At 35.5% G+C, this 16,084-nt stretch overlaps 1 protein-coding gene across 7 annotated transcripts in view; it reads left to right on the top strand.

Annotated features, from left to right (window-relative positions):
* The window catches only part of DLG2 (discs large MAGUK scaffold protein 2), a 677,470-nt gene that overhangs the window by 340,709 nt on the left and 320,677 nt on the right, over nt 1-16,084 (top strand). For all 7 annotated transcript variants that reach the window (XM_075727693.1, XM_075727696.1, XM_075727698.1 and 4 more), the window contains one exon: nt 6,977-7,146. In XM_075727693.1, the coding sequence (XP_075583808.1) occupies nt 6,977-7,146 (170 nt within the window). The remainder of the gene's footprint in view (nt 1-6,976; nt 7,147-16,084) is intronic.

The raw sequence follows: 16,084 nt of genomic DNA, 5'->3' as shown, positions 1-16,084 counted from the left end.
GGAGAAAAGCCTTTTTTTTTTTCCAACATATTTCATTGTAAAGATTAATGCCACTTGCTAAAGAATTCAGATGAATGAAGAATTTTTTTTCTCTCAGAAATGCAACATTCTGGTTTTAGACCTTATTTACTTTCCTTAGAACCAAAGACAATTCTACTCTTGCTAGAAGCATTGGTTAGATTCAATAGTTCAAATAGTGCCTTCTTGTTAAATACAGCTGGGTTACCATTTTATTGTACCAATATTTGCACATATATTTAAAACAAAATTACGCCTAGGATTTCAGATTTTTATTAAATTCAGCTCAAATTCTGCTGTGTCATTCATAAATTATCCCCCTCACCCCAAATCATAACTTTTATCAAGTATCATTTTCAGCCAGTAACCATTTTATGAGATATTTGGAATTTCATTATAAAGCATATAAGTGTCAAATTTTGAGTTAGGATTGGCTGGTACCTTCATCAGACATTTTCATAAGCTCTAGATCCTTTCTAGCTTCCAAAAATCGCCAGAAAGTTTCTTCTGCTGCTAAGTTTTATGCCTTTATTTTTAAATTGGACAGAACAGTAGTTTTATACTACTTTACAATGTCAGAAAGGGGCCTCAGGGTATATGTGAATTTGCTACAGAAATTGGATCATGTGTCTAAGGATCATTATACTTAAGGAAACAGTATGCCCTATGGTACATACATATCATAGGTATTTAGTTTTAGCTCTATATTCTGTAATTGAAAAGACAGATCTGAAGACTGCTGTAGTAAATATGAGATCTTTTATTGTGAATTCTTGGTCGACATTTTAAAAAATAATAATTTATTCCTCTTGGAAAGAAATTATATGGGACAGTACCAATAATTACAGTTTTTTATCCCCATATGCTGTAAATTTTACTTACTGTGGGATAGGAAGGGTACGTATAGAGTTTAAAAAAAAAAACCTGGAGGAGACAGAGTCAGTCTTCCCTAACTAATAGACTAGACTGATTCACCTAGGGTCAGATAATGTATTTATATTATTATTCACTGATTTCTTGAAGAAAAGATAGTAATCAATCCTTTCAGATAGTCACCTATAATGTTGTGGTTAAAGTGTTGTGTTCTTGTAACTTCTGGACGAAAGCAGGCATCAATCTTTTTATAGGGAAACTTTAGCTAAAAAATTAGAAAAAGCAGGAACAAAGAAATTAAGTGAAAGTTTAGTGCTTCTCTCTTATTTATGTTGTCTGATACCTTCATAATGATATATGGAGGTATCTATCTACCTGATACAGTCCATAATTTTGCACTGATTCTCCCTTAATAACAGCATTTTTACCTTGATTTCTAGGCTTCAATTAAAGAATAAAAAAAGTCCATATCAATTTAAGCTTTTCTGAGAAGGCAGCTAAAAAAAATTATGTTTGCTTAGAAATAATCTGTTAGTGTTGGCCATTCTGCAACAGAAAACATGGTAACTGTATTTGTGGAAGCAGGGCTGCCCCATTAATAGATTGCCAATTAGTCTGGAGGTGTCTGGATGATAACTAAGACCCGTGGATTACTGCAGCTTTTAGTGTCGTGATGTTGTCCCATGGAGCACAGATCATCCCCTTAAGTACGCAGTTGGTTCCAACTAGCTCATTTATGGAGCTGCAAGTGGGCTAATGCATCTTGGCAGGACCATTTGGTCTTCTGGGGCTCTTTGCTGCCATACCAGGCTGCTTCGGGTTTCTCTTCAGGGCGCCGTATTGCACAGAACAAGTGAACAGAATGATCATTACCAGTTTGTGCTGGTTTTGGCTGGGATGGAGTTAATTTTCTTCATAGTAGCTAGCATGGGGTTATGTTTTGGATTTGTGGTTGAGGCAGTGTTGATAATACAGGGATGTTTTTGTTACTGCTGAGCAGTGCTTACACAGAGTCAAGGCCTTTTCTGCTCCTCACGCCACCCTGGGGGTGCACAAGAAGTTGGGAGGGGACACAGCTGGGACAGCTGACCCCAATTGACCACCGGGATATTCCATACCATATGGCGTCACGCTCAGCATATAAAGCTGGGGGAAGAAGAAGGAAGGGGGGGACGTTCGGAGCGATGGCGTTTGTCTTCCCAAGTAACCATTACGCGTGATGGAGCCCTGCTTTCCTGGAGATGGCTGAACACCTGCCTGCCCATGGGAAGTAGGGAATGAATTCCTTGTTTCACTTTGCTTGCTTGCACAGCTTTTGCTTTACCTATTAAGCTGTCTTCATCTCAACCCATGAGTTTTCTCACTTTTACTCTTCTGATTCTCTCCCCCATCGTGCCGGGGGGGAGTGAGCGAGCAGTTGTGCACTGCTTAGCTGCTGGCTGGGGTTAAACCACAACACGGTTGTCACCTACTATATTTCTAATAAGTGCCTAAGGATTGTACTCGTCTTATTTACTTATGACTTGACTGAAGCAGTTATCAGCTTTTCAAGGATGTCTGCACAGTTTCTTGAAAATAGTAAATATGAAACTCAGATGAAGGTAGTCAGGTTTAGAACAAACTTGGAATAAGCCCTTAAAGAATAGTATTTTTCCTTAATTAATCCAATCCCTTCTTTGCTTTGAAGATAGCAACAACTGTGTCCCTGACCTTCACCCTTAATGGCAAAATCTCTCTCCTATTTTTTGTATCAGTTGTAACTGTCTTGGCATGATTATAGCATGTTTTATATATTTAATGATCCGGGGTCCTTCATATCTGAGTTATTCTACAAAAGTCTTGTAGAATATATCCATTTGTTTAAAGTATTTAGATGAGCCAGCGAGCCATGGGAAGAGCTGCCTAACTCATTTTAACTCAGCTGTTACCTGCATGGGCAATTCTACAGACTTGAATAAATTTAAGTATATGCATAATGCTAAGTCCCCATTTGACTATTTTGGCTAAAATAGAAATAAGATTACTTATACCTCAAAAATTAATCAGAGACTTATATGCTGTACTGAACTATGAAGTCCCACTTCTTCCAAGGAAACAATAGTGTGAACATTGCTTTTAGGCTTACGTTCTTTTAAAATACGGTTAGAACATATTTTCATTCTTTTTTTTTTTAGCACAGCACATGCAGTTTCCAAAATACTTGTTGCTTTTCATTGAAACATGAGTAAATTTAGTCAAGAACTCTATGAACCTGTATCATCAGTAGATGCTGAGATTATATTGTTAAATCTTAGCAATTAAGGTTCTGCAGGTTAAGAATAATTTTTAAGAGTTCTTTTTGTATAGAATTAGAGAAAATAGAATTTCCTCTAGTTTCTTAATTTTTGCATGTCATTAGCCATAGCTTAGAATACAGCTTCCTTTTCTGCTTTCTCTCTCATTAGAACTTTTTACAATTTATTAGACATTTTTACAATTTTTGCAATCTTAAAAAATAACTATGAATAGACCTTACCCAAAGAAGTATATGGTGTTGAGGTTTACAAGTAGAATGATAATAATTTAAAAGTGCTGCGAGTGTTAGATAAATGCTTTAATATTAAAAAATGTGTACTTATGATATCTTGTTGTGGAAACAAAGAAAGTCTGCTTGGAACAACTTTCCTCCTGCCTGGATTTTTTTGTGTTTAATTATTGTAGGTATTGGTGAAACTATAGGGATGTCTCTTGTTGGATTTGTGTATTACTATCTTGGATTATGAGGCAGATCTTCTTGGCACAGGTCTGAAACTGTGCCTGAAACTAACTTCTATATATAGCGTATATCCACCTACAGGCCTTAGGAAGATTTTGAGATAAATGGAGAAAGGAATCCATGTATCAACTGGAATACACTTTTGCCATATAGTTGTCACACAAATATCTCAATGAAGCCAGGAAAATACAGTGAAGAGCTGTTTGCAAGGGCAAAATAATTTTGCCCTTAAGTGGTAAGACCTTGATCATCTGAAAGAATTTTCTTAAACTGGATTTACTGACTTTTTTTTGCTATTATTATTTTAGGTTTATATTGTTGTGGCATTTATAGGTCACTAAAAGAGCAGAATTCTTACAGAGTTAGAACTGTACTGTAAAAGTTTAAATGGAAAGAAAAAGTATCCCAAGCCTACTGTCACAGACTTCTTTCATTAGATAATAACAACTATGCCAAGTATTGGCCCTGAAAAACCTTCTGCATAGATTTAAGGAGAAAAAGATGACATCACAGTCTGTGTGTTGAGATGTTGCTTCAGCTGTCTTGTTTTATTCTCTTCTCTGAAATTCTCTTATTTTTTAATAAATAATGATTTTTTTTTTCTTCTAAGTGCTCTATGTTTCTAAATTTAAAAAATATTCTGGAGTTTCTAGATTAATAATAAACATAGAATCATTTAACCATTATGGTTAAGGTTAGAGTCATCTCACCAGGTTATGTAATTTGTTTCACTGCACCATGGACCTGCTGTTTTAGAGGCCTGAATATTCTCGAAGAATATTTGTAGACCTCTGAGATCGTGTTTTGTTGATCTAGCAATGGGTCAGCATGCCCTCCAAAAAATTGTGTTAAAGCCTGAAGGACTCTATAGGCACATATATATGTACACACTTTTATGCATGTGCATGTGTGGTGTTGAATATTGTATTTCTTTTATTTATGAAAACTAAAAACTGCGTTTCTCTGTTTGTGAGGGAGAAAAAAAAACCTGCAGGTTTGGAAGGGTATAGCTGGATATCTAACACTGGATGTGTTCGTCATAGCAGACTGGATAGGATAATTTTTGTCCTGCTACTTCTGCACTGACAAAGTTTGCATGCAAACAAAATACTTTGTATGAAAGTATTTCTATCACTGGATCAGCTTTGTATTCTCTCACTCTTATATTCATCCTACACCAGCAGTATTAATCTGTGTATGTTTTATTAAAGATAGTCTTACTGTTTTAAAGTAGGTAACTCTACAAGGCCAAATTTTAGACACTAAGGTGAGATTTCTGTTGGAGTTTAAGTGTCCTTTTCCAAAGGGTCTTGCTTTTTCAGTAAATAGAGGTGTGTGGCTTACTGATTTTGACAAGTTAATTCCATGTTGTTTATTGACTTTCTCCAAAAGACATGCTTTTTCCCTTAAGAGAAGGCATCACTAGAGCTTTTATGAGAGGTTTTAGGTAGATAGGGTTATCGAGTAATACCAACATTTATCAATGCAGGGCACAGAGTATATGCAAGCAAAATAAATGTAATCCTCCTTTTTAGTGTTTTTATAATCTTTTCCCAAGTTTTCATCGTCATAACCATCCAATGGTTAGGATCCTATAGTTTGTTCATTAAGCATGGTATAGCCAATTGTATTTAAGATACGACAACAATAGAAGTCATACATTTGATGAGAATCAGATATATAGTAATATTAATAGAAAGACTAGCAGCTTAGACATAATAACTATCTTTCTGTGTGGGAAGCACTAGCAGGATGTATTCATGATTTAAAAGAATAAAGCAATTTGTATTAGAGCACTTATTAATTTCACAGCCAAACCACACAATTAAATTTTTTGAAAATTAATACTTCTGGCATTGAAGGAAAGCAGCAAACACAACCATTGAATGAACACTGGAAACTTTGCAATACAGTATTTTTTATCAGAAGGGAAGTATCAATTTTGTGACCTTTCCAAGTTCAACCAATTGTCAGACAATGCTGCTATCAACATTTAACCCTGCAAATGTTCTTCCATTAGGCTGATAACACTTTGGTTTCAAATAGTTGTGGTCTTTTTGTTGTTTTGTTTTGTTTTGTTTTTTAAACAAAAACAAGAGCACAAGAACATAACAAAAATCCACCCTAAATTCTCAGAGTTCAGATAAACTTTTGGTAAAGCCTCAGTCTCCCTTCATGTGCTAAGACACAATACCCAGCTCAAATATTCTTTTGCTGTGAAGAGTAACATTCAATGATTGATCTCTATGTATAGAAACATAGCGGAAATGGGAATATTTTTAGCAACCCATATTTTCTTCTCTGATTGTCCTTTCAGACATGCAAAAGAACACATTCATTTACACAGGCCTTTTTCTCCTGTACCCAAAATACTTAGAGGCATCTCATAATAAATGTACTTCACATAAGAACAACAGAGTCTCAATTCATCTAGTTCTTTGGAATTTGCTCTTCTCACTTACCCTCATTTGCAAAGAAAGGATGGCCCAGTATCTGTCATTAGCCTGCTGCTGTGGAGGTGGGTTTTGGTACTCTCAAAGTGTAGATTTCCTTTCCAACTTGGACAAATCTGTCAGATAAGGAGACTACTACTCCATCTAACCAGAAGAGTTTGAGGGTGAATATATTAGTTCATCCTCAGTAATGTAATAATGCCCAGAGTAAGAATATGAGGGAATTTTATTAATATTCTATGAAAAATAGATGTTATTACCACACAGTAGATCTTGCAGTCTACAATCAGCAGTGAAAATATAAACAATGAAATTTACTCAAATTATTTAACATGAAACATTCTCTCTTAAATTGTCTGGGTTTTGTAGGAGAGCATTTTTACTTCGACAACTTAGAATTCTTTGGCTCTGATGAAGAAATATGAGAGATTTAAGGAGGTATTTGAACAATTACTGGTCTCTCTGTATTAAATTAAATCAACTGATTTCCTTAAGAGCAACTGTAGCAGTAATAGCATGCAGCATCAATGTTGTAACTCAATTATATTGCTTAGTAAAAAGTCATTTAATGAAGTCTGTAAAGACAAGTTGTTTATTACTCTTCTCTATCACTCTATGGATCCAACCCCAATATCTGAAGGAGGATGGCAGGTGTAGCTGATTAGGTAGACTTTAGTTTGAATCAGGTATGTCTTTTGGAGGGACTAAGTGTTCTGTTTCTGTCTCATTGCTGATAGAGCATATTGCATTAAGTCTGTCATCTGGCAGACTTCCCAGTGAAGTGTTCTTCATTTTACAGCAGTACTGACAAAACTCCATTTGGTCCAAAGTAACAGCTGAAACATTTAGTATCTGTGGTTCTTTGTTTTTCTTGTAGGGTCAACGATTGCATCTTGCGAGTGAATGAGGTCGACGTGTCAGAAGTCTCACACAGCAAAGCCGTGGAGGCCCTAAAAGAGGCTGGCTCCATAGTACGATTGTACGTTCGTCGAAGGAGACCTATTCTGGAGACTGTGGTAGAGATCAAGTTGTTCAAAGGACCTAAAGGTAAATATGAAAGTGAAAAGACATCCATTTTAAACTTGATGCTTAACATCTCTTGTAGCTCCAATGGCATCTGACTTTGTTGACTTGTTAACTGGTTGACCTGTCAAATATTGAAATGCAGTTAATTTAGGCTGGTAGAACTTGAATTCATGGTTGCATATCTCTTCCTGAAATGAAAAGGAATTCAAGGAGTTGTGGTTTGTTTCATTTGACGTTTACTGTAGAGATGGCTTGCTACCTCCTGAAGAAATGCAAGATGCAGGGATATTATGCGTTACATTGGCAGCACATATACTGGTGCTGTTGAATACAGAGTTTCTGAATTCTCCCTTTTTTCAGAAGGCTTTATTATTATCCAACTTACTCTTTCTACTTTCATGTTGAAGGTTTCTTCTACATTTATCTTTGGAACAAGAAGACAAGAATACTAACTTACCCAGATACGTAGAAGAACTTTATTTTATTTTTCAACAAAGTTACATGGAAGTCTGGCATGAAACCCTCACTAGTCTAAATCAGCTTTATCACTTCCAGCAAAACCTTCTGGTCAGAGAGAAAAAAACAAATTCCATTCTAGAAGCATTAGTACAAATTGTAAATATTATATTTTCACGTTTCTTTTTGCAAAAAGTTTATATTTGCAAGTGTTATTTTTAACAAATTTCATTTTATTATTTTTCCTGCCTGAATTTCCCTCTGGCTACTGTATTTTTTTCACAGCTAATTTCTGGACAAAGAAAATAGATATTTTCACAGTACATGAAAATAGAATGAACAGCAGTAGATTTTTGGATCCATAATAATTATTTAATAAGCAAGTCTTTAATTAATGATATATACATGAAATGAAGAAATTTGCATGTCTTTTAATATATGCCATGCAAATGAGATTATTCCACCTTTTTCATCTACAGTGAATAACCTGTAGCTTTTTCAGTGGTTTCCCTTACATCTCATCTCATGTGAATATTACAATATGATTCTACATAGGGTTTTATCCCAATAAGGGAATATATTTGTATCTAATACACCTGGAATTGTTGAGATTATCCATTCATATTAAGCAAAGGTAGTGCACTGTTTTCGATATTGCACTGTACATCTGTGTATATCATGGTTATTTGACACAGCAGTATATTCATCGTCCTCTACGCTTGGTGAACAGTGAGATTCATTTAAACACACATCTGAGGGTAGCCCCCCAAAAGTCTGGGTTCTTGTGGTCAATTACAATGCTAAATTGACTTTCTAATAGAAAAGCATCTCTAATGAGATTTTGTATGTGTGTGAACTCAGAAGAGTAGTGCAGGCAGCAGTGTTTTTAAAGCTTTGGAATTAAACTAAGTGTGTGATATGATAGTCATTTTGAGTAACCTAAGGCTAAAGAAACTAAAATTAACATATCCTTTCAGGTTGTGATGAAACAGTCAAAATTATTTGCCATGACCAAATTTTTGCTGCATTGTGGAAATGGACAAGGGAGGCAATCATTATCTAGTAACGGTTTTGCATCATGTTTTGATTGTATGCCTGAAACTATATATTTTTAGATTTATTTTCATAAAGAAGAGTGGATAACAAAAATGTGCCTTTTGTGACAAGCTAAAGAAGCTTTGCTGCTTAGTGCTATAAATACCAATTTTGTAGCTACATTCTTATATGGAGTTTACTACAGATATGTGCTATAAATAGTGAATTTTATTGTTAAGCTGAATATCTTTTTTAAATTTTCACTTCAATATTATAGAAATAAGTTAACTGGAGACTTGGATGAAAAAAAGTTGATGGGTTAGTTCTTTCAAAAGCCAGGTTTTTTATCTTTATAATTTAGGCAGTAAGGAAGCATACCCTTGTATGCTTTCTGTATGTCACAGATGAAAAAAGCAGAATGAAGAAAATAGGTTATAGATTGGTTGGAAATCTTATCAATACTAATTATAATAACTGTAGCAGTTTTCCTTTGAATTTTTCAAAATCTTCCATGAAAAATAAACTGTTGAGAGGCATCAAACTCCTGGCAGAAGTTGAGAATAAAACCTGTGAATCTTGGCTGTAGGTTTCAGTGCTAGTCTCTCGTGTGATGCTTATCTACTCATATTTCAGGTGATTTATCTGTGAACTGCTCTTTCACACCGTTACTATAAAGTGCAAGAACAACTTAGCATTTATATACACCGTGTTTATTACTTCTCAGGGTGAAATTGGGATGTTTTGATGTCCAGAGCAGGAGCTGAAATTCAGCGTGGTAGTTCCCACACCATTCCTTCCTTCCTACTTTCAAAGTCAATAAAGAAAGTTAATCTGGTTTTTAAACAAGAAGGCTGTTCCGTACTAAGCTTGGAGTAGCAAATATCTTTTCAGTTGCTTCTTTTCCTGTCTGTCAGTATATCAGTCGGTGTATACTGAGTTCATTCCTCACTGTGTTGAGAATTTACCACATGAAAGCATGTCTTGGCTTCCATAATACCACGTAAACTCAGAGATCACTAGCTTCCCTGTGTATGTGTAGTAGATCATATCTTTCAGCACTTGAAGGTGATAAAGAAGGAAATTTGCAAGGCTTTGTATATAAGTATTCTTTTAATTTCATCTGATGTATTCAGGATGAGGGCTTTTACAAGCTATGATTCCATAAAGGTTAGATTTTTTTTAAATGTATGTTAATTTTTCTAGTTAGCAACCACCATATAAAAGACATAGGTTATTTTTTCAAATCTATTTTGAACTTAGGAAGTTAAATATGCATTGTGTAGCAAAGGCTTTGGGCGTATGGCAGGAGAAAAGTCATGGTAGCGTGCTGCCAAGTGGTACCTTTTGAATGCAGATCCCTGTGCAGTTGTTCCTGCGTCTTTACAAAAAAGCTGCCCTAGTATCATATGTGCTAAAAGGCCATGTAACTCTTTAACTTGACTTTTTCGGAAAAGAGGTAAACAAAGACACAAATGAGTTGCGCAATAGAAAAATAAAGGTTTCAAACAGAACTGCAGCTGTGTAGGTATTTAAAGCTGTGCATTCATCAGTTTGCCACACCTGATAGATAATATTGGCTGATGTCTATAGGCTGTGTCTTGAGGGTAATTGCTAACTGTGATCACTGCAGGATCTTCCTCTCTTTCCTGGGCTCAGGACATTGTCTTTTATATGCCTCTTGTATGTCTCTTCGGTCAGACATACATTTTTAGTGACTCACTGTTTGGCTTTGCATAGCATGTAGTAGTAAGCAGTAGGTGTTTTATTTCAGTCACTCTCAGGACACTGCAGATTTTAGCAGCTAGCAACATTGCAGTAGCTGAGGGCTGTAACAGAAGGAGGATATACAACGGAGATTTCTTATTGAAAATCAATAAGATTTAGACACTACTGAAAATCCTGTCCTTAAGTAACGTGCTCTTCTTGCTCTGTATTGAAACATAACAAGACTAACAGCAGTGAGAAAGGATTGTGTACACTGCAGTATTTGTTCCTGGGGAACAAACATGCAGACATTCAAAACAAAACAATTTAATGGTGGTATTTGGCTTTGTAATATAACTTGTGTATTAGCTTCCTATAAGACCCTGCGAAGAACTGTGTATGAGCAGTGAATTACAAACTTCAGTCACTATTCAGACATTACAGTGCTCAAACCCATTCAATTGCTTTGACTGGAGGATTTTAAACCAAAGGAATTCCACTGGCCTCTGGGATTTTCATGCTGTCCTATCACACTGCAAATCTACTTCTTACTAAAACCAGAAGTATTGAGTAGTATGCTTGATATAAGATTAATTATAGAAACTAAACTTGATTTTTTAACTTTCATTTTTTAAAGAATGAGCCAGAAAAATAGATTTCTATCATTGTAGAAAATTTCTGGCAATCAGAAACTTAGTTAAACACAGAGGTTTTGTAATATTTTACCTACTAATACCTAACTGATAATTTAAGCTCTGATATTGTATACCAGAAGAAAAAAAATAATGCTGAAAATAATTATTCCAGTGACTACAGCAGTGTTGGATCACATAATAAGATTCTGACCTCAATTCTATAGGAAATGTAATATCTTAAAAGACCACACAGCTGCAGAAATGAAGTTTAGCGTATGTGAAGGAGAACAGCTGAGTACCAAGAAACTTGAGAGGAGAAATGGCAGACTTAAAAACACCCAAAAAAGGAACGATATAAAGGATAGCTGATTCTGCCATCTGGATATTCTGGTGGCTTGAGTATAAAGTCACAGAGAAACAGGATTAATTTCCCACACCCTTCATGATAATTCAATGGTAACTGTCATTACAATGTGTGAACTACGTTGGAACCTTGCAGTAATGGCTGGAGCTGCCCTTGTGTTCACTGTATTTTAGACAGAAAGGCTCTGGACAGATCAGCAGCTATGTCTCTTTTCTGTTGTGTATAAACATGCTTTTTTCTCATTCCTGGTGAATTCATCCAGTGGTACACCCAGCTTTGGGCACTTCACAAAAGATATTTGGGGGCACTTATTCCTCTACTCTTTCCTGCTCTCAGAATTAGGGCCATATCCGGACTTTTCATTTAATCCATTTGCAGTGTTACTGAGTTTGGGGGCTCTAAATTAGAAATTAATGCATCTGTTAAGCACTGTCCAGCCCAATTCTCTATCTCTCTCTGGATGGCTATTCTCCTTATCTTAGTTTTCTTCTTAATCAGCAAAGACTAAGCTCCTAAACTGGACATCTCAATAAAATAGTCAAAAATAAGATGGGATGAATACAAAGGGAGTAATATCCATTTATTTTTTTTTAATTATGTATATCCATCTAAATGTTAGATGAAGTCATTGCGCATAACCAGTTCCAGAGTTTCCATTTCATTGTTTTCTGTGCTGGCCTGAAGCGACTATGTAGCACGTGGTAGATTTCCTTTTCACATAACTATTTGTTTTATTCTTGATGACACTGAATAAAGTCACTGGGTAGTAATGAAGTTTTCTTACTATACTAAGAAAAGGATCGGTATGTTTTAAGTAGTATATTTTTTAAGCCATTGATTAGTTATGGAAGTTTCTTGAGACGACGCAGATTTTCACCATCAATATAAGGTATGATTTCACTGTAGATTTACCTTGAATTGCTACTGAAACGTTCTCTACTCCATTACTGTCTGTAGTTTCATAGAAGTTTGTACTTCTGTTTCATAGAAGTTGACATGTTTTAGTTTTGATTGATGGCTTTATTGGAAAAATCTTATGTTCTGTTGCATAGATAACATCCTAGCTTGCAGTGACAACTGAAATAGTCAAAAAAGTACAGTGGAATTATGTGTGTTTTAAAATGTCTGCTAAAAAAAGTGTCCAAGTCAGAACAGCAGAAGGGGGTGGTGGTGGTGGTGGTGTTAATTTTTACATGTCCTGCGCCCAGTAAGGAAAGGAGAAATCATCTTACCATTTTTACCTACTAAAGCAAAGCCAAAGGTTACCTTTTAATCTCGGGTAATAGGTCCAGCACTTAAAATGAGAGGGAGCTTTTGTAAACAAAGAACCCCAATTATTTCTTTCCCTATTTCAGAGAACACTGAGAGCTTTCAGACCTTGCTGTTGGATAACTGATTGCGAGTGCTTGCTTCAGGCTGATGAGATACTTTTTTTTTTTTTATTAATATAGCTATCACTTCTGCTACTATACTGGCCTATTTTCTCTAATTTAAAGGACACAAAATACTGCATAGCAAACTTTAGCATTTGGGGAGATGGGGTTTTATGGCAAGTTAGGCAGATGTTTTGTTAATTTATGATCACTTGAAACCTTGAAAACATTTTTTATTTTATGCTAAGAAATGTTTTTATAGTTCCCAAGTGTTTTCAACAAAATTGTTTTTTCACAGTTTGAACAGAACCTTAAAGCTTTTTTTAAGGTCTTTTAAGAATTTCAGTCATATGATCTCATCAGCTGTGAATTTACTTCTGGTTTTCAGTGTTCTCCTCCTTCTGTACTACTGTGAATCCTGATCTAAAACAGCAAAATGGGGCAACTTAAAAAAGAGAGCTGTAGAAAAATGAGAAAGCAGGCAAACTTTCCCAAACCTAGATTTAACAAACTATTGAGGCTCTCAAGTCTAATTAAAGTGCTTCACTTCATATTACTGTAACACGCTATCACTTACTACAGGTATAAATAGAAAACCACCACAACTGAAACTAAAATACCATATTTTGTGAAATGTCTTTGCTTGAAGGGACTCGCATTTCATCCAATTAGCAGAAAGTGCTCTGTCAAGCACTAATACATAATTTTCCAATTTTAAGATAGTGATTCAAACCCATCATTTATAAGTTAACTTCACTAAAAGGCATGACTTTCCTGCAGGCTAGGATTGTCTAATGTAAGAATATGTGAGTATCTGCATAGTTTATCGCATGAAAATTGTATTCTCTTGAAACCCATAAAATTAGAAAGCTCTGTGATAGTGCTATAAAAGCCTTTGCTGTTTTTCAAAAATATTTTGACATATTAGTGTTGCCAGTGCCTGATGGAGAAAAAGTGGTAGGTTATATGTGCACTTTCATATTTCACAAACTGAGGATCTCGTTCTTTAATTTAAGTGATGATATCTGCATACAGCTGCTATTATCATATTCTGCTTTATGGCACTAATAAAATATTAAATGTATTATCTGCCTTTGGTCACTACAGACTTGCCATCTCATTGGTATAAATTACCACATATGAAATATTTCTTAAAAACCATTCATTCTGTAGAGTGGTTCCTTCCATTCCTGAAGAAAAGTAGTGCTTATTTATTGTAATCTCACATAATAATAGTTATTGTTATTGGAGTGGCACTTCAGTTCTAGTGTTTTAGGCTTTGACTGCCATCTTTCTGTCTTCAGTGGAGAAAGAAAGTAAATCTGTCATGTTTTTTGATAAAATTGCAGTTAAATGATGGTGGTATCAAATTGTTGCCACATCAGACCAAATTCAACTATCTTTGGAGCTAAGTAGTCAATTGATAAAGTAATGATTTTCCAGATCAACAAGGATAATTTCAAATGGAATTCAAAAGCCCTCCATCCGGTTGGTTGTCTGACTTTAGAGCTATCCTGTGAGCTGCAAGATATCACTTGTTAGAAGTCATATTTTCATTATAATTCTGATTTCCCTCTTTTGTGTTTCACTGTCATTTTCCATTATCAGTAAAGGAATAAAGAAACTTACTTGGAATGTGCAGTAATTTTATATACATATATTTTGTTTGTTTTGTTTTGTTTTGTTTTGTTTTGTTTTTCCCTCAAAACCGTTCTGTTCTTAAGAACTCTCCAAGCAGTTCTAAGAGTCCTGGGTTAATATGCAAAATGAACATCTAATCTCATAGTAGATTCTAAGTATCAGTTTCCAGAAATCATTCACAAAAAGTGAGGTTGCTACTGAAATGAACAGTACTTTCGTCATCTCCATCATGCTAACTATTTCTGAAGTGGTGCAGTAGCAATTTCAAAGTGCAGTGCTGTATTTTAATAGCCAATTGAGATGGCTATAAAAATCCAGCACTGCGCATTAAGATCATTACTAAATTGCTTCAGCCATACTTACTGATGAGGCAGCTTCAGCAGAACACGATTCATCTTAATGAACTGTGGCTGCAATAGACCAAAAGCAGCAGCATGGGGAAAGAAAGATGTGCAGGTAGGCTTGGATGCCAAAAAGCTTAAGATTTTCTTTCAAGAAATATAAGCTTTGGCTAGCTTCTTTTTTTCTTCGGTGGAGAAAGAAAGTAAATCTGTCATCTTGTTTCTTACAACTGCAGTTACATAGCAGAGGATGGTGGCATGAAATTGTTGTCATGTCAGACCAAATTCAACCATCTTTGAAACTAAGTAGACCATTGACACTTCAACTGACAAAATCTTCTGTGGTTGTCCTTTCTGAATTAGGTAGGAATTTTGTATTATTATCCATCTGCCTAGATAGTTTCATCAGCTCTGAGTAGGGACAGCAAGTGGTATGGTGTACCAGTGTGACCTTGTTTTTTATCATTCTCTGTTATAAGACCTCAATCCTTTTGCTGTGGTCAAAATTACTTCTGTGGCTTTTGTTGAGAATCAAGAACAGCTGGCATGACTTACTAGATTCCTCTGATACTGTTCTTAACACCTTGGCAGGTTTAACTCTGTAACCTCTCACTGGAAATTTGAGGGGAGAAAGGTGTTGCATTTTCTTTTCTTTGCCCACTTCCTCTGCCCATACAGAGAAAAAGGGCTTTTAATTTCTGCACTCAGCTGTCGGATAAGTAATGGATACATCTACAGGTTTGGCTCATATGGCTTGCTTCTGGGTGAGAATAAAGCAGATGATTTTAAAAATTCTGTGTTTGATTTATCCTGTCCTTGTGGAAATTCTTCAAAGGAAGTTGCTTGCTAGATGTATTTCCCAGCTACATAATGATCTCCGGCACACTCCTGAAAAGTTTCTTGGAACATCTTTTGTCTCGGGCTTGTATGGAAAACTGTGACGTCTGTGCTTTGGGATGCTATTTGACACTGCTGCCTTTTTTCTCTGTGTCATTTTTAAAAATCCCAAGGACTTGTCTTCACCACTAGGTGCTTTTTTTTTTTTTTTTTTTTTTGTCTATGACAAGTGTTACACAAAGTCCCAATGAATCTTGGCCAATTTCTTTTCCAATTCTAAATTTTTCTCCTGACCAAATGTAATGTAATTACAGTAAGTCTCATAATTTTGTCATTATAGCATGCCTCTGTACTCCTTTTTTCCTTTAGATTATAAATATCTGGGTCAGGGAATAGTTTCATCACTTTCCATTCCAGAGTGCTATGTAAGAGTTAAAAGGTGAGTTACAGAAGATCCCTTTCATTATGTTTGCCATTACTGTTTTCATCAAGCCAACATAAGAGAGGGAGGAGATGCAGAAGACAGTGTAGCAGAGTGTTAATTGTCTCATCAGTATTTCCAGATACACAATA

This window comes from Pelecanus crispus, chromosome 1, assembly GCF_030463565.1.
Source record: "Pelecanus crispus isolate bPelCri1 chromosome 1, bPelCri1.pri, whole genome shotgun sequence".
NCBI lineage: Eukaryota > Metazoa > Chordata > Aves > Pelecaniformes > Pelecanidae > Pelecanus > Pelecanus crispus.
Note: the sequence above shows the minus strand (reverse complement) of the source record. Positions and strands in the feature narration are given on the sequence as shown.